The 22066-nt window shown below is 41.7% G+C and overlaps 2 protein-coding genes across 4 annotated transcripts in view; both read right to left on the bottom strand.

Moving 5' to 3' along the window:
* Window positions 1–3140, bottom strand: part of STAMBP (STAM binding protein) — a 34703-nt gene extending 31563 nt beyond the window's left edge. The window contains exons 1-2 of one of the 3 annotated variants that reach the window (XM_082852327.1): window positions 3110–3140; window positions 1026–1243 (exon numbers count right to left, since the gene is read on the bottom strand). In XM_082852327.1, coding sequence (XP_082708453.1) covers window positions 1026–1228 — 203 coding nt within the window. In that variant the 5' untranslated portion in view covers window positions 1229–1243; window positions 3110–3140. Of the gene's footprint in view, window positions 1–1025; window positions 1825–3035 lie in introns of those variants that run through there. The other 2 variants (XM_082852328.1, XM_082852326.1) reach the window with 2 other exon arrangements.
* Window positions 2877–21752, bottom strand: LOC309970163 (uncharacterized protein C2orf78; the record flags this gene model as incomplete). Its single annotated transcript, XM_082852419.1, is given in 13 exon segments — window positions 2877–3134; window positions 14871–15256; window positions 15259–15496; window positions 15500–15618; window positions 15621–16073; window positions 16076–16372; window positions 16375–16396; window positions 16398–16480; window positions 16483–16761; window positions 18048–18099; window positions 18101–18316; window positions 18320–18795; window positions 21653–21752. Coding segments are annotated over 13 exon segments (2979 nt in total).
* Between the last annotated feature and the right edge of the window lie 314 nt (window positions 21753–22066).

Here is a 22066-nt window from a genome sequence, read left to right as displayed (position 1 = left end):
TAACCAAAAATTAGTGTGGCTCAAGACTATGATCTCAAAAGACTACCTTCAATTTATTAAACATTACCAAAAAGAAAACAAAAAGAACAGGACCTATGTTGTAGAATGAATCCTGAATTAAGAGTTAAGAAAATCCAGGTTTTGTCACTCCAAACTGTGGAACAAAGCCTACCACTAAATCCGGAGGGTGTTTCCTCCTATGCAGAATGGGAGGATGATGTGCCTTACTCAATGTACGCAGAACTGTGACGATCACGTGAAATAATGCAGGTGAAATACTTTACAAACTATTTAAGAGCCATACAAATACACTGTAATTATTATTATTTTAAGATCCTGGTATCATGAAAGAACAAAACTAGAAATTATAAATGAGACCCTTTAACATTATTCCCTTCCTAAATTAGACATCTTTTCCAATATCACTGGGGCTTTAGCAATTGTTCCTGTTAACTGAACTGAAATCTTTAATTTCTGCTGCAAGAGGCTAAGCAACTCAAGGGAAAGGTCTTATGACGAGCTATACAAACTGTAGGTGATCACTATTTATTTGATGATTTTTATGCTTATGATAAAGGTTAAGAAAAAAACTTTTTCCTGAGTCATTCAATTTGCTACAAAATAAGCAGAGGTGAGGAATTTGGGCTCTGTTAAACTTCAACAATAATTCTCTGATTGGCTGTCTTAATAGAGAGAGGACAGCGAAAAACATTCATCAATACAAAACATGTATAGTTTAAACACCAACTCTCTTGTCTAACAGCTGGGCCATGTGGGCACAAGCCAAAGAGCTAGGTCTCTTACTCATGAAATTACTGAGTCATGAAAATAACACTTTCAGTACTCATGTTTTTGAATGTCAAGGACAGCCAATATGTAAGAGCTGCTAGCAAAAATGATTAATGATAATGATGCTGTAAAGTTCTCTAGTTTTAGCAATTCTGAGCTGAAATAAACGAGCACAAGGACAGAATGAGTGAGGCATCAGTCACCGGAAAAGAAAAAGGAAACTGGAGGCGTCTTACGTGATATACTTGTTATAGAGGATGAATGCATGTTCAATGTTGCCTTCCTCAGAGTAAATAGATGCCATTCGGATAATCTCCATTCCAGAGCGGAAGTACCGACGGGGTGGAATGTCTTCGTTTATCTCCACTGCGCTACCCATTTGGGAGAGAGCCCTCACCCGGTCTTCGGGTGGGAGGCTCACATCTCCACGGTCAGACATCAGGACCAAGAAGTTCTGAAACATAAAAAAAAAAAAAAAAAAAAGATGGCATCAACACCAAGGCCCCCATCAGCCGAGCACAGCCTAGTACACTGTGTTTTTCCCACAAACCTCTACCTTACAAAGAAATTAAAAGAAACATACCACATGCTGTAGCTCATATCAAATAAGGTCTCTTTCCCACAAGAAGCCTGAGACCCTCAAGGAAGCCCATATCACAAGGACGAAAGGATTGGCAGATTCAAAAACCCATAATCCCTGCACCGTAATTAGGTGGTACAAAGAGTATAACTATAATGAGCCATTAGCGTTTCAATTCTCTCTTAATGCTAATCATTCCATGTCATTAGGTAGCCCTGCCCTTGGCATCACAAAAAGAGGGCCAGTATCTTATATTTTTTCCATTATCTCTCCTCCCAGCTACCCACTTCCATCCACCCCAGTACCTGGTAGAGTATACTCAATGAACTTTCATGATGATAACTGACTTCAAGCTAATCATTTAACCTGAGGGTAACTGACTTGAGCACACGGTTAGTTAGAGGACATGGTGTGGGAATGAATGTTCATAATCCCAACTCTGCTCATGAAACCACTATTCCAGTCAACCTACAACATCATTCACCATTTCAGGGCAAGGAATTTAGACCTAGAAAACAATTTATTCAAATCTATCTTCAAAGACTAAGTACTCTCTGAATAACAAAAGGACACAAAGGTAACTTGAAATGCAAAAAACAAACCAACAAAAAACCCTGGAAGTTTTCCCTCCTTGGGTCTCAGATTGCAGTCATTCTATAATCTTTCTTGATATTGTTGCTGTTAGAATCAGACTCCAACTTCCAATCAGATACCACTCTACGATCATTTCCAAAAAGATTCTGGTAATTGGATACATACTGAATTACAGCACATCCTAACCAGCATGCTGCAGAATATACAAGCTACAGCAGATTTTGGAATTCAAGGCTCTGTGTCAACTGGCCTCATTTTAATCTTAAACCTTACTCATTCCCAACAGAGATCTTTTGCTTCAGTCGGGATTCTTATCTGCCCAGAAATCCTGACATTTCAGTTTCATTTGTCTATCCACTGCTTTTGTTTTCCATTCCAACCCCTCCCTCAGAGATGGTCTTCTCCGGGCCAATTCTATCTCTAGGTCACACTTCCTCCACCGACCTTCTTCTCAAACACCCTAATAGTACAAAAGTTGTGGGGACTACCAGGGATGTAGAGGTATTCCATCTCCTGTGGGAGCTTTTTTAGGGGCTCAGAAAGCTACTAGCAAATCTAAAACCTCCCCAAGTTGTCTAATTACTAAACTCAGGGCCAAGCCCATCAAAGCTAACTGAAGCAGAGCAAGCTTGTTGCTCTTCAGTCCCTCTTGGTAGAGGATCTTTTGGTAGAGAATGGAACCTCCTCCCGAGGCCAGGAAGTGGTGCCCAGAGCTACAAGCTGAGCAACACTCCAGGGAGGAGATGCAGTATCCGTAAATAAGGGGGGAAGGTGGCGTAAAGAACCGAGGGGGAAAGATGAGGAGGAGGCGAAAGGAAGTAGCAGGAACGAGCGAAGGGGGCATATACAGTGGAGAGGGACCTCCTGACAACTGCGTGACGCCCCCTTCTCGAAGGCACTCAAGCCCAAGTTGTCAACACCCGGCAAAAATCAGCAAAGGTTTTCGGGTCTTTCGCGTGCGGTAGGAGGGGACGCGCTGGGCCCGGCTGGGAACCAGAGCCGTCAGGGGCCTCGCGCGCTGCAGGCCGGGCAGGGGTCGCGGGGAGGAGAAGGCTGCAGGCCCCACACTCACGGTGGCCGCTCCGCGCCAGAGTCCGACCACGCTCAGCAGCCCGGCCCCACCATACTCCCGGTACCCTTCCCCACCTGTCCCCGCGGTCGACACTCGGCGCTTCCGGAAACGTCACATCCGGCGCCCACCCCGCCCCCTCCCTCTGGTCTATCGGTTAATTCTCAAGAACTTAGGGCAAGGGGCGGCGACTGGTGGGCGGGGCTAGAGCTGCCACCTGCGGAAAAACCCACCAATGAGGAGAGAGCGGGTCGGCGGCCACATTGGTAAAACAAAACCAACGGGGAAGAAAGGGGAAACAAATAGTTAAAGGACCCAACGACCAAGCTAACTTTTATTTTTAGGTTAGCGCGGACACAGTAAACGTCTGCGCTAACCTAAAATGTCTGCACTAACCACCGATGCATTCCACCATGTGAAAGGCTACACAAGTTGTAATACAACATCCCTTAGAAAAGCTTAGAAAGTATGGAATCAGATAAAATCTATTACATAAATCATACATTTATTGGAATTAGACTGGCAACTTTCATGTTTACCCCATGCCTTCATGTCCTTCACATTTGTGAGGTATGTTAAATGATTATGTCAGTCCTAAAAAGCTACCTTGTCCCAGTTCTCTGGAGAAAACTGTATGAGGTTTATCAGAATTGATTGGGTGTTGAACACTATCCCACCAGTCTATCAATGCCCTATATATACTACTAAGTCATTGGAAAACCAGGAGATGAGCTGTGTTTTTACTTTTATTTTTATTGCTAAATACATATCCTCGGGTCTTCTCTATGTGGAAATTTACTTTCTCTAAATTTCCATTCCCTTATTTTTTTAGAAATTACTCAAGTCTCAGCTCTTGATTTCACCTTAATTTTGTTCATTGCCACATTCAGAAACTCAATGTCCAGTTCTGTTTTAAATCTTTGTGGCCAGAGAGGTAGGTCACATTAGACTCATTGGCTGTTAGGGTCCATCCTTGTTAGTGGCAAGGTTTCCAGAGGAAGAGTATTTGGGGAGCAAGCATTCTAGTGGTTTCCACTAGTAGGATCTAAAAGTAAATTTCATTTTGTAGACTTTAGCACACCACTTTAGCCCCTCACGTTCTTTTTTGAATACTGGTTAAATCATTAATTTTTTTTTAGCATATGTTACAACAAAATTTTACCCGTAAATTTGAAAAGCATATCTTCTACAACTATTACCTTTTCAAACTGAAAGCCTTTCAAATCTTCATTAAGAAAAGACTTCATCAGCTTGTTACTAGAAATTTCTCTGTATGTTTTCATGGATTAACTGATTCTGTTCATGGGGTTACTATCACATAAGAAGCAGGTGCACATTTGTTTTAGTTTAGCAATATTAGTTCTTGGTCATCATAATATTCATTAAATGTTTTAATATTTAAAGCTGTTTCAATTTCTAGTCTGAATTTTGTTAAATATTACCTCTGAATTTGTCCCTGCTCCAATGTATAGTATTCAGCTTTATAAATTTTAAAAAATATTAGTAGACTAAAGAACAAAGTTTAATATTTAAGATTGTCTAGAAATATTATATCAATATACATTTGTTCTTGACCACTATATAATATCAATGAATTTGCTTGCTTTTGACCTCTGCAAAATTGGCAAGTACTTTTCTATTTATCTACACATACTATTTCATAAATGGGTGTGCTTAACAAGTACTAAATGCTTTAAAACTGAAATAGAAACCCGTTTGCTTTGGAGTCTGATTGTATTACCCAGTAATTGAATTGCTTTGGCCTACTGCTGTCCAGAAGAATACCCACAATTTCTTTAAACTCTAAAAATAGTTGCTATAATAAAAAAGATCTTCTGCCTCATTGTCTTATTAACTTAAAATTTTGAATCTTATGAAAGAACTACTATTTTGATTTTGAGTAGGATTTTCCTGCCAGATAGCCCCTCTATCACACCCACATAAATCCAACATTCAAAGAGGGACTGCTGATCTGAAAACCTGGCTAAACTTACCAGGGTTTCTAAATCAGGGAAAAGAAAGCTCCTTCTGAAAATTTCAGTTTGTTTATGTTACTTTCTACACAAAATTGTTGGCCTGAGATATTAGACAACTGTTTTTTGCCTAGCAAAGGACATAACACTAACTTTTTAATGTCACAATGCCAATAAAATTGTATTGAAAATGAGTGTTTAATCTCTAAGGGTCACTGTGAAAAGCAATGGGGACAAAAATATATGTATGACACATGTGTATATTATGAATGCATGGAAATTATGTTCCTTTTCAGTTGGAGTTGGAATTACCTCATGAAGAAGTTGTTCCTTGAGAAGGCTACAGTAAAACTAGTAACATTGAGGTGAATCTGAGGTTTGGGGCTCCACCTGTAGTTTGTTTTGAAGAATAGTGTCTCCTGTCACCAAGAAAAATATCTAGTTGGGAAAATGAGGTTTTGTTTTGTTTTTTAAAGATATATCATGCAAGCACAATGTTTATTTATTTATTGGCTGCCCTGGTCTTCGTTGTGGTGCGCAGGCTTCTCTAATTGTGATGCATCGGCTCCAGAGCATGTGGGCTCAGTAGCTGAGGCACGGGTTTAGTTGCCCCGCAGCATGTGGGATCTTAGTTCCCCGACCAGGGATCAAACCTGTGTCCCCTGCATTGGAAGGCAGATTCTTTTTTGTTTTCATTTGGAAGGCAGATTCTTAACCAGTGGACCACCAGGGAAGTCCCAGGAAAATGAGTTTTTAATGTATGCTTGTAAAGGTTTTAAATGTGTGTGTATTATTACAATTAATGCTTAAATTTGTGCATAAGTAGTCAATTTTATTTTAGACGTATTTTCTTCCTTTGTTACCTAGTAGTTAGCTGTGAGTTATACGATTTATTCCTGATAGCTGAGAGCCTTTTGTTTTAGGTAAGAGTGCCATTCTCAAGGTTGAAAATTTCAACAAGAGTTAAATGAGAAAAGAAACTTTAGGACTATTTGAGTTGTACAGTTTGGGTTGAGGGATTTTATCATTTTATATTTGGTTTACATATTTATTTACAAAAATATTGCCATATGACCAACCACTATAACTTTGATTGCAAGATAAAGAATTGCATACTGCTGTATTTATACTCCTTGAAAAACATTCATTTATTCATTCATTTATTCAATCAACAACTATTTATTGAGTACCTACTTTGTGCCAAGCACTGTTCAAGGCACTGGGCATATATTAGCCAACAAAGCAGACAAAAAGAAACACAACCCTGCCCTCAAGGATCTTATATTCTAGCGATGGGTGGGGGAATGATGGATTACAAGCAATTATGTGATAAATAAGTAATTACATAGTATATTAGAAGATTCTAAATACCATGGGAGAAGTGGGCTCTGTAAAGGGAATCAGATTGAAGGAAAGGAGGAGTGCAGGGGGACAGTTGTAATTTCAGATAGTGTAGTCAGATAAACCCTCATTGGAAAGATTTGAGTAAAGACTTGGAGGTAACAGCAGGCAGGGAACAGCAAGTACAAAGGCCCTGAGCCAGGAGCTCTCTGATGTACTTAAGGACCAGCAAGGGCTGAGCATGATGGGAGTGGAATGAGTGACAGGGAACATAGCAATAGATCATGTACATCAGGGCTCAGCAAACTACTTGTCTTTGCAAATGAAGTTTTATTGGAACACAGCCATGCCCATTCATTTACATATTTTCTATGGCTGCTTTCATGCTACCAATGCAGAGTTGAATAGTTGAGACAAAAACAATCTGGCTCACAGAGACTAACATTTTTACTGTCTGGCTGTTTATTTGTTGACCCCCGATATAGGTAGGGCCACATAGGCCATTGCAGGGACCTTGGCTTTGACACTGAGAAAAATGAGAAGCCGTGGGGAGGGTTCAAGCAGAAGAAGGACAGGATCTGACTAATGTTTTGAAAGGATCATTACAGTGGCTGTGTTGACAAATTTTAGGCAGGCAAGGGTGGGAATAGGAAAGCCAGTCAGGACTGTGGTTCACAAGGTACACTGGGGCGCCCCCCAGGACACCACATAAATTCACCAGCCTATAGCAGGATATTTAAAATTTTTGAAGGATTCACAGCAATATTTGACATCTGTTAGATACCACGTGAGCTTCTAGCTGGTAGGTAGTTCACAGTTTCAGCATTAGGTTGTGCTATATTCCTTTCAATGCTGTCATATGATTGTGAACCTGGGATTTTGGGCAGTAGTTGTAACAAAAGTCAAGTACTAATTGAAGATCAGTGTGGAGCAGGAAATGAGTCTGGCAGCACCCAATTTAATTCTAAGGTTTGAGATGTTGTACAGTGCCCAACAGTCCCCCACATTCCATTAGCAAGTAATTGTGGTTATTTCAGAGTGAAATAAAAATATTTTCCTTTTAATTCACATGTATTATTTTTCAAACGTCTACCTAGTTGTTGGAGCATTGTATCATTGTGCAAATGGGGCATTTTTCCTGTGGCTGCTCTAACAAGTCACCACAACTGGTGGCTTTAAAAAGCAGAAGTTTATCAGTATTATTCACTGTACAGTACAGAAAAATAATGAAATGCTAAGCTTCAGTTCAAAATTAAATATGCTTTGATAAATACAGCATGCACTACATGATGTATGGTACAATAAAGTTAAGGTATTGTTTGTGAATCATTTTATATTTTACATTACCTAAACATTTTCAAAGTCAAAACTTGGAGTATTCTTCATATTTTTCCTGCATTAAGTTTTCCACTGCCTTTGAAAATTCACTTGTATTTCATAGTATAAATTAAGCAAGGGACCATTTCAATTTCTTTTAAAAAATTTATTATGAGTTTGGAACTGCCTCTTCCTAATATTCTGTTGCATTCTTTGAGGGTGACAGAAATCTAATAAGGTACAAGTGTGGAACATAAGTGAAAATAATAAATTACAGATATACTATAAGGTATTTGTTCACACACGTTTAAGGTGACATTGAACAGAGCCATACTCTTCAATTTTCAAAGTGCTGTGTATTCAGTCAAACAATGTGAAATGATACTTTCCTGATGTATTTCTACTGTATTTCTACTGTTTTGTCCTAGTTAAATTGCTATAAATAAAGGGGCTTTAGGTGCATTTGTAGCAATTGTCAGCAACTGAGTAATTTCTGTGACTAAATTCATTAAAATATATAGAATAAAAAAAAAAGCAGAAATTTAGTTTTTCACAGTTCTGGAGGCCAGAAGTCTGAAATCAATACCACTGGGACAAAATTAAGGTGTCAGTAGGATTTACACTCCCTTCAGAGTCTCTTGAGGGAGTTTTCGTTCCTTGCTTCTGCCAGCCTCTGGTGGTTGCTGGCATTGCTTGGCTGGTGGCTGCAACACTCCAGTCTTTGCTTCCATGGTCACTTTGCCTTTCCCTCTTCTGTCTCTATCAAATCTCTTTCTGCCTCCATTTTGTAAGACGCATATGATTACATTTAGGGCTCACCCTGATAATCCAGGATAACCTCCCCATCTCAAGATCCTTAATTTGATCACATATGCAAAGATCCTTCTTCTAAATAAGGTAGTAATATTTATAGGTTTGAGGAATTAGGATCTGATCTCTTTGTGTGGTCGTTATCCAGCCTACTGCAAACATAAATGCTTATTAATTATTGGCACCCAACTAGTTAATAAATGGGACTGTTAAGTATTGCTTTTAGCCTAGAGGTGAGACACCAAAGGCTCTGTAAATCTAGAAAGTTTGGGAAGCTTCTGAGTTGGGAGGCTCTCCTAGTAATCTGGGCAGGAAATGATGGGGGCTTGGACTAACGTGGAAATGGGGGAAAGTGGTTAGAAGTGCACAAGTTCTAGATACAATTCAAAGGTAAGGCAGTCAGAGTTTGCTGATGCATCGTTGGCAGGGAAGAAGAGGAGTCAAGTGATTTCGAAGGTCTCTGGCCTGAGCAACCGAAAAAATGATATTACCATGAACTGAGATGAAGAAAACTGGGCATGGACCAGGTCTTTTGCTGGGGAGGAGGGCAGATTGGAGATTCCATTTTGTACATGCTTAGGAAAGTCAATCAAAGAGAAGGAAAAGAGGGAAGGAAAAGATACACATTCCTGACCAGGACCTGCCTTCAGACTCTCCCCCTGCCCACAGGCTTACTCCACCTCTCATGGTGGCCAAATGTCCCCCAACCCATGAGCCCTTTAGATTGTTGTGTTTTAACTTCCTATTCAAAACATGGACTGAGCAAATACACACATGAGACATCAGACAGAGGAGACTCAGAAAGCCTCTTCTGACCCAGAGTCCTAACGAGGGTAGTGTAAATGGGGCTCTGCTTCGGGAAACTGAAAATTATAGGAACACACATTTCAAGTAATTATGGCAAATGATGGAGCAGAATTTCAGAAAGATGGAGGCAGTTGCACATCATTTGAATCTCACCAAACCTTCTCATGGAACTAGATCAACCAAAACCAAGTGCCCATGGGTAACACTTATCGAGAAACTAGAAACCCCAAAACAAGAGGGTGTGTCAGACCACCACCCATAGAGACCTGCCTGGTCCCAGCATCTGCACCAAAGGAAGTGTCAGACAGGAGCAAGCATCTGATGGACATGAAGACAGGAGTCCTTCAAAATGCCAGCAGGTATTCATTGGAAAGCACTGTGGGCCAATATGAGAACAGCAGCTGACTGGGAGAGATTTTACCAAACTCTAACGTGAGTAAGGACAAGGGGCCCAGAATAGTCTAAAGGGATGGAGCAGTCTAGCCCTTCTACATCATCAAACTGAGCAGCCAGAGCTCCTTTCCAGGATGTGACCCACACAGAAGAGAAACTTTTGGGAGGAAAAACAGGCACAAAGGGAAATGTCTTGGTAAAAGTCAGGGAGGGCAGCAGAGCCAGGAAACCTCTGAAAGTAAGCCACTGTGTTTTTGAATACTACATTAAAAAAACAGACAAACAGAAATTCTGTGAAGTTAGAAAAGCAATTCTCAATCACACCTCCTTTTTATTTTTTTAATATATATATTTTTAATTAATTAATTTATTTGGTTGTGCTGGGTCTTAGTTGCAGCAGGCAGGCTCCTTAGTTGCAGCTCCTGAGTTGTGGCACGCGAACTCTTAGTTGCAGCATTCATGTGAGATCTAGGCCCCTGACCAGGGATCGAACCCGGGACCCCCTGCATTGGGAGCTTGGAGTCTTATCCACTGCCCACTAAGGAACTCCCTTTTTCTGTTTTCTTCCTTCCTTCCTTCCTTCCTTCCTTTCTTTAAAGCTCCAAGTCATTTAAAATACATGACTTCTTACTAAAAATCTCCAGTTCATATAACCAAGGGGTTTATAACTTCTCCTTTAAGTTATATTCCTGGGACTTCCCTGATGGTCCAGAGGTTAAGATTTGGTGCTTCCAATGCAGCAGACATGGGTTGAATCCCTAGTTGGGGAGCTGAGATCCCACATGCTGCGCAGCCAAAGAAATTTTTTTTAAAAAGTTATATTCCTGTATTATTGAATTTAGTGGTTTAGATTTTTTTTAATGTTTAGAAGATTTCAATTTATTTACCAGGAACAAACAAAACATAATGTAAAAACAGTTTTCAGGAAACTATTTCCATCATTCTTTTCTTCCCTTTCTCCTGCAGATTGGTGTTTTATCCTTACAAGTTCTCCGTCATTCCATAAGAGAGCTGCTCTTCTTCTGGTTTCATAAGAGATGGTGAACCGTGTTAAAATATCCAGTTTACCTAAATTTCTAGAGTACACTTCAGGGAGCGAATGATGGGGTGGGATGTTGGGGCAGAGTGAGAGGTACAGATTCTGGCGAGACTGAGAGTCATTCACAAAAATTACTGGGCTGTGGTGAAGGGAGAACAAAAATAAATCAGGTTCCTGCTGGTGGACAGGAAGCCAAAATGAAGAAGAATGGTGCGTAGCTGGGCAATGTAATTAGACCCATAAGTGCTGTGTCTTCTGATAGTAATTATGAACAGAAACCAAGTAATAATTATGAATAACATGTAGGTGACCAATCCTTGAGAGCTGAGGCAGAGAGAAGGAAAGATGGCATTATACCTTGTCTCTGGTTCATTGAGTTTCCCAGGCTGGTTGGTGACCAATCCTGGGTGAAATCATTAACTAAATCATTTTTGCTAAGGTGATCAGCTTTCGTGGGGTCCTTTCTCTGCACTCTGTCCAATGATAAAGCCCACTGGTTTATGCCTCCTGGAAAAGAGTTATTTCAAAACAGTATAAGTGAAGCATTGATGAAACAGCCATGAGGAACACGTTTCCACATGGCCTCGCACCTCCTTTTCAAAGTGCTTTAAAACGTTTTTCATCCAAAAATCAATAAAAAAAAAGGATTGGGATCAAATCCCATACAGAGGTAGTGTAAGAAAAAAGAGAATAAGGAGCAGAATAGCATCTCTTCAGACAATAAAATCAAGTTGGAAAAGACAGGTCCACAAAACAGATCAAAACTGTAACCTAGGGCTTCCCTGGTGGGACAGTGGTTGAGAGTCCGCCTGCTGGTGCAGGGGACATGGGTTCATGCCCTGGTCCGGGAAGATCCCACATGCTGCGGAGCGGCTGGGCCCGTGAGCCATGGCCGCTGAGCCTGCGCATCCGGAGCCTGTGCATCCAGAGCCTGTGCTCCACAACAGGAGAGGCCACAGCAGTGAGAGGCCCACGTACCGCAAAAAAAAAAAAAAAAAAAAACTGTAACCTATTATTTCAAAGTGGGCTAAAAGATGTTAGGAAAAACAATGGAAAAGATGAAAGAACATGGATCGAGGAGGGAATGGGAAGTTACTGTCTAATGGCTCTAGAGTCTCTGTTTGGGATGGTGAAAAAGTTCTGGAAAAGGTAAATGCTGATAAATGCCACCTATGGGTGTTTGGTTTTAGTTGATCTACTTCCATGAAAGGGTTTGGAGAGATTCAGAAACTATGCTGCTGCCTCCATCTTTCTGAGGTCCTGCTCAATCTTTAGACATAATTATTTTGAATTTGGATAGTGGTGATGGTCGCACAGCATTGTGAATGTATTTAATGTCACTGAATTGTATACTTGAAAATGGTTGAAATAATAAATTTTCTTTGATGTATATTTTACCATAATAAAAAAAACCATGAAAGAACAGCATAAATCAGAATTAGGTAAGATGATAGAACTCAGGACAGAATTCAAAATAAAAGAAAAAAATTTCAGAAATGAAGACTAAATTTAAAATAATACAAGAGTGGGGAGTTCCTGGTTGTCCAGTGGTTAAGAATCCACCTTCCAATGCAGGGGATGCAGGTTCAATCCCTAGTTGGGGAACTGAGATCCCACATGCTGCAGGGCAACTAAGCCCGCATGCCGCAACCACTGAGCCCGCGTGCTCTGGAGCCCACGCGCCACAACTAGAGAGCCCCCGAGCCACAAGGAAGAGCCCACGTGCTGCAACTAATATCCAACACCGCCCAAAATAAATAAATAAATTAATTAATTAATTAAATAATACGAGTGAATGAACATAATGGATAATGTCTTAAGAGAAACAAACAAGAAAAGGAAAAATTTTTTTAATCAAAAAGAAGATAAAAAGAATTTTAGAGAAATGGCAAACATAAAAGATAGGCAAAAAAGAGTCAGGACAGCTCTGAAAAGAGTAACATAAATATGTATAAGAATCTATTATACCATAAAAGTGACATTTCAAATCAGTGGGACAGATTAGTCAATAAATTGTGATACATACACGTTGAGGTATAAATAGTTCTCTGGAAGGATCCACAGCACGGCAAAAGCAGATGTCTCTGAGGAGGGAAATGTGTGGCTGGGGCACGTGGGGAAAAGGGTGACTTTTCGTTGAATACCCTTGTGGATCTTTTCTAATGTTCTGTCATGTGAATTTATTACCTCTGAAGTTCGCCTGAGTTCAAACCCCAGTTCCCCCAGTTGCTAGCTCTTAATCTTAGGCAAACTCTTCACACTCTCCAAGCCTCTTTATCTGTGAAATAAGGTCAGTAACTTAGCCTGATGCTGCCTGGCACAGAATAAACTGTCAATAAATGGAGATTATTAGTGTAAAAAACCCAAATGCCCATCAATGGATGAATGGATTTTTAAAATGTGGTGTATTTGTGAAATATTACAGTCATAAAAAGGAATGAAGTACTGACACATGCTACGACATGGACGAACTTGAATATATTATGCTAAGTGAAAGAAGCCACACACAGTGGTCCCATTTGTATTATGTCATGAAATGTCCAGAAAAGGCAAAACCATAGCAACAGAAAGGAAATTAATGGTTGCAGGGACTGAAGGAGGAGGGGATGAAGAGGGCCTGCTGATGGTTACAGGGGCTTCTTTGTGGGGTGATGAAAACGTGATGGGTTAGATGACGGTGATGGTTGCATAGGCTTGTGAATGTACGAAATGACGCTGAATTTGCAGTTTCAGAAGGTGAATGTTATGGCATGTGAATGACATCTCAAAAAATTAATGTTGAAAATGAAAATTGCCAGTTTTCCCATGGTCACTATCCACTATCCACTGTCTCCATCTCTCCCTTCTCCCCACTGCATTCCTTTTGACGCCCACCGCTGCCGCTCTCTCCCATCCTCACTCCCTCGACCTGCCCCACGAGGCCTCCCAGGGAGCCCGTGAACCACTGGGTGCCTGGGTCCTGTGGCTGTTGGAGCAGCTGCCCAGTGTGCGTGCCCCCACCGCTCTCACCCGTGAGAGTGGATGCTTCCGTCGGATTTTCTCATGCGTTTCAGTAGATGGTGATGTTTACAGAAGGCGGCACGCACCCTGGTCAACGGAAGAAGCCCTGCAAGTTAATATTTAGGCCCGTCCAGAAGTTTGATCTCGTCGACCAGTAACCTCAGGATGCTGTCCTCTGAAAGCCAGGTTGGCCGCCTGCGGGCACTTGCAGATACTGAGGACTTTGGAGGCATTTGGGCCTCAAATTGAGGCCTTGTACCTGCACACACGATGTGACCTCAGCCCTCTGCTGCACCTCTCTAAGTGAAGTGGCACAGGAATACTGGCCTTGCCTTTTGTTGCCAGGATTAACTGAAGAGTGCATTGGCTGCCCTGGAGCTTAGATGTTGAGTACATCGTGATTAACATACCAGGGCCTACTCGTGGGCCTCGTGATGCAGCAGTTCCTTGGCTCTGCCCCTGTCGTCAGCTGCCCCTAGGATAACTCTGAGCCCTAGCCACCTCTCTGGTAGATTTCCCTGTCCTCTCACTATAATCAAACCTGGATAAGGCAACTCAAACCTTTCAGAGATGTGTCCTGAACCTCCTGTTTTCTTAAATACCTATCTGGTGGTTGTGAGACTTAAGGCCAACCTCCCCAAGAGACTTTTTCTGTTTCTCCTAGTAAACCTAGACTCACCTTCTGTCATCTTCAACTCTACTCAAATTTGGTTCTTTCAACCCTGACCTCTGACCCTGCTTTTTACTTCTTCCATTTCATCCTCACTCCTGCTTCCTTTCATAAATCCATAAATCTCTTTTGGCCTTCCTAGCCCTGGGCCAAGTTCCTTCCTCTTTCCTCAGTTTTTACCCCTTTCTTCCCCTTTCCTTCATTCTCCCATCCAACTTTCAGTCCTTCCTTTCTCATGCAGACTTTGATTCCAACCCCATCAAAAACAAACAAACAAACCAAAAAGCTAAAACACGCCACAGTTAGCAGCATCTCAAGATTCAAAAGCTTTATTACTCATCTATTAATTCTATTACATTTATTTATTCAGTTTTATTGTTTTAAAATATATCAAAATAAATAGAGAAATTTATACCTGTCTTATCTGTATATGGAAGAGTAGCTGGTCCCCCAGGTGGCACCCACACTCCTAGCAGCTCTGACTTTACATATCCGTAGTAGTCAGCAATTTCCATTTCTTTTTCCCTCTCAATGAAAAATTGCACTTTCCCCAAAGAGGTGTATTTGGCAGCAATATGTTCTTGTTGAGCCCGTCTCTTCATGGCCTCCCGCTCTGGCCTCTGCTCGTGTTCGATGGGCTTTGACATTACTGGCTCAGGAACATTGGGTTCCCTCCATGGAATTGGTTGCTCGCTGAAGTCTTGGAGTAGAAATGGGGTTTGGAGCTTGGGTGGGGACTGGCGCTTAGTCACAGCAGGGGGAACAGGCTCCCACTGGAGAGAAGTGCAAGATGAAGTTCCATAGGGTGCAGGCCTAGGAGCAGCAGACTGAGGGACACGAGGCTGCGTATGGTCGGTCCAACCCGGTTGGGTTGGTTAGTCATAGTTGGCTGAGGTGGTTTGGCAGGACCTGGCAAAGAGGCAGGAGCTGGCTGGGATGAACTCACTGCAGGAGGTTGAGCTGAGTTAGTAGAAGCAGGCTGGGCACAGTCAGCCAGAGCAGGCCGATGTGAGGCCAGAGACCGTGGCCTCCGAGGAGCAGGTCGAGCTTGAGGCTTGTCCCAGGCAGAAAACGGCAGAGGTATCAACTTGACCTTCCCAGGAGGCGGCAGCTCCTACTGGGATGGAGATGGACACTCTTTCTCAGCACTGCTGTCTGGTTTCTTGGCTTTGACTTGAGTTTTCTCAGGACTCTTACCCTCAGGTGGGGTATACCTCCATGGCTGGATAGCTGGGGGTGTTTAGGGTTGCTTGAATTTCCCAAGACCCGACAGGAAGAGAGCCCAGTTTTCTTATCATTCTTCTCCCCCAGTGCATGAAAAACCTTCACAGACGCCAGCCTGCACATGCCTAGGGAGGTTCGAGGCTTTTTAAAGCTCTCTTGGATAAGCTCAGTTTGGTGTTCCTTTCGCTTCGTCTGGGGAATTGTTGGCTTCTCTCCTGCCTTGACTTTGTTCCCTGACTGCTTTTTCTCATCAGCCTTCTTCCTTCCTCTGGTCCTTGTGGTCCTTTCCTGCCCGTGGCTCTTCGTTTTGCTGATCTTTCTGGATGCAGCTTTCTGAGGTTTGCCTTTGGAATGCTTGGCCGTGTTCACAAGAGCGCTGTCCCTGACTGCAGCATGGCATAGAAGCACTTCTCCCCCTAACAGGCACTCTGGATTCTTTGGCTGGATTTTGGCCTTGGTAGCACCATGATAGGCTCAGAGGCTTTATGTTTGTTCTTCCTGGGTTGAGCAGAGGGAACCTTTATGACACTTGGCTTTTGCTGCACCTGATTCACCTTAATGGCTCTGGTGTCTTTGGCTTTGATCACGTTGGGACCTTTGGATTGATCAAGATCTTTCAAAGAAAAAAAGAGCTGGGGAAGGTGAATATCCTCCGCCAGTGTAGTAATGTCTGCAAAACCACTGCTAGATTCCATCCCATTTTCAGGTGTCCCTGGGTCCTCAAGACTCAGGCTGTTCTTTCCCAGATCAGCATTTTCAGAAGCAGCTGCTCCTCTTGGCTAAGGGGATGCATCAGTGCAGGCCAGGAGCTGGTGAATATCAGGGATTTCTAAAGGGAGTAGTGGAGGCTCTTGGTTTTCTCTTGGGATCTGTAGGCATCCAGAGGCTTTGAAAGCTTTGTTTTAATATCCTCCAAGTGCTCACTCTCTATTTGTCTCTGGCTTGGAGCTGAAGGCAGGGCCAGGAGACTACTGGCACTCTGGACTGGAGCTGTCCCTGAAATGTCCCCAAGTTCAGGTGGTGGGTTACTCTCAAGTATCTGAATATTTCTGCTCCTGCAGGACTTGGGGAGTTCTTGAGTTTGTGTCACACAAGATGTCTGGCTTGGAGGTTGCAATCCCAGGGAATGTTTCATCACCAGGGAAGTCTCCATCCCTACAAAGGAATCAAGGTAGAAGTCAGTCCCTGGTAAGTGAGATGCTCCCCCTAAACACCAACACAGCAATCATGTACCTTTCAAGGTACATGATTGCTGTGTTGGTGTTTAGGGGCAAGACGGGCAAGGCATTTCTAGTAACTCTTCTTAAGGATCATGGACAGTGCCCTATGCTATGAGATAAGGGGTGACTGTTGTAATTCTTACTGGTGATCATTTCATGTCACTGATTCTTGGCTTTCTTTGTATTTCATAAGATTGTTATAAATCAATTAAAAATGAGTCTTATTTTTAAAAAATGAAATGTTTTACAAAGTCTAGCATTCTCATATAGAGTCCTTTCAATTCTCCCCACTTACCTGAGAGGCTAAGGACACTTCACACCATGAATTAGGAGAGGGAGTAGACCCTTCATGATGAAATATATAAACAAAGACAGAGTCTTAGCCTGCTTGCTCTGGACAGGATCTCGGACCACAAGGTCTTAAATTCTGGTATAAATTAAGGAAGTGAGGACAGTTAAACTGTCACTATCATAACAAGAGTTCTGAAACACCTTCCAAAGAGACTCTAGCAGTAGAACAGGGAAGGGAGTGAGACAGTGTGGTAGTACAGGGGGAATGATTGGCTGCAGCAGTGAAAAATGTGGTACCTATTAGTATGCTCTCAGGGTTCTTGTACGTGTAGCATAGATGACCTTTACAGTGTCCCTCCCACCTTCCCCCATGCATTACGTGTTCTTTTTTTTTTTGGTTTGTTTAATTTATTTTAATTTGTTTATTGTTTGAACTTATTTATTTTATGTATGTATTTGTTTGGCTGCACTGGGTCTTCATTGCTGTGCACGGGCTTTCTCTAGTTGCGGCTAGCGGGGGCTACTCTTGGTTGCGGTGTGTGGGTTTCTCATTGTGGTGGCTTCTCTTGCTGCGGAGCACGGGCTCTAGGCGTGTGGGCTTCAGTAGATGTGGCTCACGGGCTCCAGAATGCAGGCTCAGTAGTTGTGGCACATGGGCTTAGTATCTCCACGGCCTGTGGGATCTTCCCAGACCAGGGCTTGAACCCATGTCCCCTGCATTGGCCGGTGGATTCTTAACCACTGCACCACCAGGGAAGCCCTAGGTGTTCTTATATGAGTCTAAAACCAGAGAGCCCTGAGCAAAGGTAATGGTCATTAAAGGTTCAGGACCTAAATTCTACCTGTCTGTACACCACTTCCCAGCTGTAGATTTGACCCCATTTTTGAATGCTGACCTCATTGTTCAACTTTCTTGCTGTTTGTACTCACCTTGAAAACTTGTTTCTGTGATGGCTTGAGCAGACACAGGGTAGTAGATTCCAAGAGGTGGAAGCTGGTGGTTGGATATTTGTGGGCTGAATCTCCTTTAGTACCATAACCACTTTTGGTTGCACAGAGGCCCTACTTCCTGTGTATGACACAGAGCCATAGGATTGCAGGCAGGAGCCAAGTTCTCCATTCAGTAAAGACCCCAATGTGCCTTGGTTATAGTAATATACCTGGCTTCCTTCCTGGTAGGGAAGTGACAGGCTGTGTCCCTAGTTTGGAATCTGAGATGGTGTTCCCTGAGCAAGCCTGGCAGAAAGTGATGGATACAGAGGGACCATGTTATTGGTGTCTGCAGTTTTATCATACTGGGCTGCCGTAAACATGGAAGAAGCAGCTGTGTGCTGGTCAGTGACTGCCAGAGTAAAGTCTCCGAGTGAAGGAGAATTCTTTTCAGTGCTTCCTGTGATGTCCCAGTCAAGAACACCCGGATAGGAAGCAGCTGAAGTGGAGGTCTGGCTCTGGTCAGTAACTCCAGATAACATAGTTGTACTAGAATGTTGGTGAAGGTAGGCACTACCCATGAGTGTCTGGAAGGAGGTAGCCATAGTTGATGCCGAACTGACGGCAGGAGCAGAGACTCTGGAGAAGTGGCAGACACTTCCTGTTAGGGAAGTTGCATTGCTCACCCCAGGAAGAGAGTGCTGCAGAGAATTCAGAGTTCCAAGTAGAGATGGATTTTGGAAATTTTTTGTAAGAACAAGAGGGTAATGAAAACATCAGGGAGATTGATAAATTCTCACTATGTTTGAGGAACAGCATTATCTTAAGTTTCTTGCTATTCGGATACCTCTAGTGTCAATACTTACTGAGAAACCGAAAATCAGACCGTTATGATGGTTGCAAGGACTGAGCAGTTTTACACTCTTCTGTATTAGCTGCCTGTGCTCCCATGTTGGGCACAGATGGGCAGAAGACCCAAGTGGTATGGCTCAGACATTGTTCTCTAGGCTGGAAGCAACCTTCTTCCTGCCCTATCTTTCCTTTCAGCCTGAACTAGTATGGACTTCTATGCTGTTTCGTAGACTGGGAGCATTTTAGAACTAGGAGGTCTTAGAGAACTTCTATTTTCACAGTCTCATTTCATGAAGAAGGAAACTGAGACTCAGAGAGGTCAGGTTGACTTGTTCAACTTCTCTCATTATGTTAGTATCCTTACCAGGTTTCAGAGCCTAAGTATCCTGACTTGCTTGCCAGGACGCTACTCTGAGCATGATACTGCCAGAAAGAGGGAGAAGTAGAACTTATAATATAGGCATTTTTTTTGTCCGTTAGAAAATAGTACAGCTATTATCATTGTCATCTTCAGTGTCTCACTTTGCTTGTGGAGTTCCCATGCTATTACCTAGAGTTCACATATAGCTCAGTCCAACTGGTAAATTTAAAGAGTCATTTTTACCCTCTTAAAGCCTGGTTTCTCATCCTACCTCAAAATGATTACCTGAAAGTGAATTTCTTAAGTGCTTTTGGAAACAAAAAAGTTATCTGCTTACTTCAGATTACTCATCTATAAAGTGGTTATAACAGCACCACCAATAATAATAGCAGTAATAATTAATACATAAATAAGCTGATATATAGCGTATGATTTATATGGAGGAAGATATAATAAGTTCTAGAAAGAAAAATCATGAAAAACATATTACATAATGAAAAAGAAATACATAGATATTAATGAAAACTTGGGTATGTGGCAAGTATCAAAGCATAATGAGTTTACTAACAAATGACATTCTGTACCATACATGCAATATTATGAAAGTGAATTTTGCCCACTCTATTTTAGTGAATACTATTAACCAAAAAACGCGGTAGAATGTGATTTTGAATGGATTTTTAGCCAATACATACAGACACAGAAGATATATCAGTAAAAATGCATAACAAGCAACAAAATTCAATCAACGTGAATGTATAGGGGGCCACAATATATGCAGACAAGTATTTCAATGAAAACTGGTACAAAGCAGACAGCAAAATAATAAATGTAAAAGAATTTCATCATTGTTCTCATTCATATTTTTACCCAGCAATAACAGGTATTAAGCCTGGTAGAAATATATATTTCAAAGAATAGAAATATACAATAAGCAGAAAGGAAGCTTAAAAAGTATCAAGATGGTTTTTTTATTTATCCTAGAACTTAGATTATAATCATCTTCAACATCCAAGAAGATGACATCCCAAAACCTAAAAAAACCATCATCACTAGAATCCAATTAAAAAAGATTTTCAAATGTAAAAACATCAAAAGGACTCCACAATATTGTTCTAGATAAATGTGGAATTTTTTTTTCTTGCCGCGCCACATGGCCCTGGCAGTGAAAGCACCGAGTCCGAACCACTGGACCGCCAGCGAATTCCCTCATGTGGAATTAGGCATGTGGGGCTTGACTTTATCTTTTTCTTCGTAAGTAGCTAAGATCTAAAAACGAACGATGGCTGTTGATCAATGTGCTCTCTGTGTTAGGAAGGAAAGAACTGTAAAGATGAAAAGCAACCTTGCCTTAGAACCTACATATCACACAAGGGAAATAGTCCTTCTGATTCAATTTAGAAGATATCATTTAAAATTTTTAATTAGTAAAATGTCTACATAGTTTAAAAATTAGAAAGAATCAAACATTGAAAAGCAGACCCCTAGATAACCACTTTGGTTTCTTGTATATAGGAAGCATCATTTCCGGGACATATTTCTAAAATGTTTATATTCAAAACTGTCAAGTGCCAACTGTATTCAGAGAGGCAATAAAAGAAAAAATACTGAGTATGACTTTTCTGGTAAGCTGCCTTTCCTGGTGATACCCTGTTCTGTCCTTACTTTCCTCTTAGTCTGTTAAAATAAGGATTTGCTACAATAAACTTTGTTTTGCCCTGCTCTGAACAGATTTCACTCTATGCTCTTTCTGCTTTAATTTAAAATCTTTGGTTCCCATCAACATTCCATTGCAAACTACATTTTTCTTGAGAGCTCCTCTATGCTTTCCCTCTTCATTCTTATTTTTTTTTCCTATCTCTTTTTTCCTATTGGCCTGTGCTGATGAAAACAATCCTAAACTTCCTTACGTTTGACTCTGTGCCTCCCTATAGCCCAGTACTCTCCATCCTCTCTCCCTATTTTCTCTTTACAACTAGTCGAAATATTAGTGGAGGGAGACCTTTAGAGATGAAACATCTTGCTATATATTGCTAGTTTTCTATGTCACCTGTCTTTTCTATGTTTCTGTTGAAACACTCTTGAGAAGTCTCTGATTTCATTTTCTACAAGGGTACCCTTTAAGGCTCAATATTAGAAAAGAAAGGGATCAGAGTGATCAAGCAGTGTAGTGTTCTAACGTAACTGATAAGGAAAATATCAGGCTTTGTGAGCCAGTCAATGATTTGTCCAAAGTCACACAGATAGTAAATGCCAAAGTCAAAACTGAAATTAGGTCTCCAGACTTCTAGTTCAATACTTTCCCTCATTATTCCATGCTATTTTGAATCTACTAGTAAATTTAGGGGCAAAATAAATCTAACGAAAAAAATTAAAAAGTTTCTTTTCTTACCTGACATGGTCCTAGAAGAAAAGGAAACATCAACTGCAGATATGAGGGATGAAGAGACAACACCAGAGGATGTCTGAGTGGCTGCAGCTGAATGGCGCATGTGTCCAGTACAAAGGTCACTGGTTACTGGTCACTTGTCACTGGTCACCGCTCACTTGTGATGATCCAAATTTATTTACAGACAAGTCCACGGAAACCCCAAGACTCTACCAAGTGGTAGTAGGTTTGGTAGGAGAATGATGTCACAAAACAGGCAGTTTACAGGTACGAGATAGCCAATAGGGAGGTCCGATCCCCAACAGGAAGGCGGGGATGGGTGGAGAGAGTGTAGCAGAGCTAAAACAACACCTAAATTTCTGAGCTCTGGGGAGGAAATCCTAGAAGACAGATTTACCTCCCCCAGGCTCTTATATT

The sequence above is a fragment of the Leucopleurus acutus genome, assembly GCF_964270905.1.
Source record: "Leucopleurus acutus genome assembly, chromosome: 12".
In the NCBI taxonomy this organism is placed as follows: Eukaryota; Metazoa; Chordata; class Mammalia; order Artiodactyla; family Delphinidae; genus Leucopleurus; species Leucopleurus acutus.
This window is presented reverse-complemented; position numbering and strand designations above follow the sequence as displayed.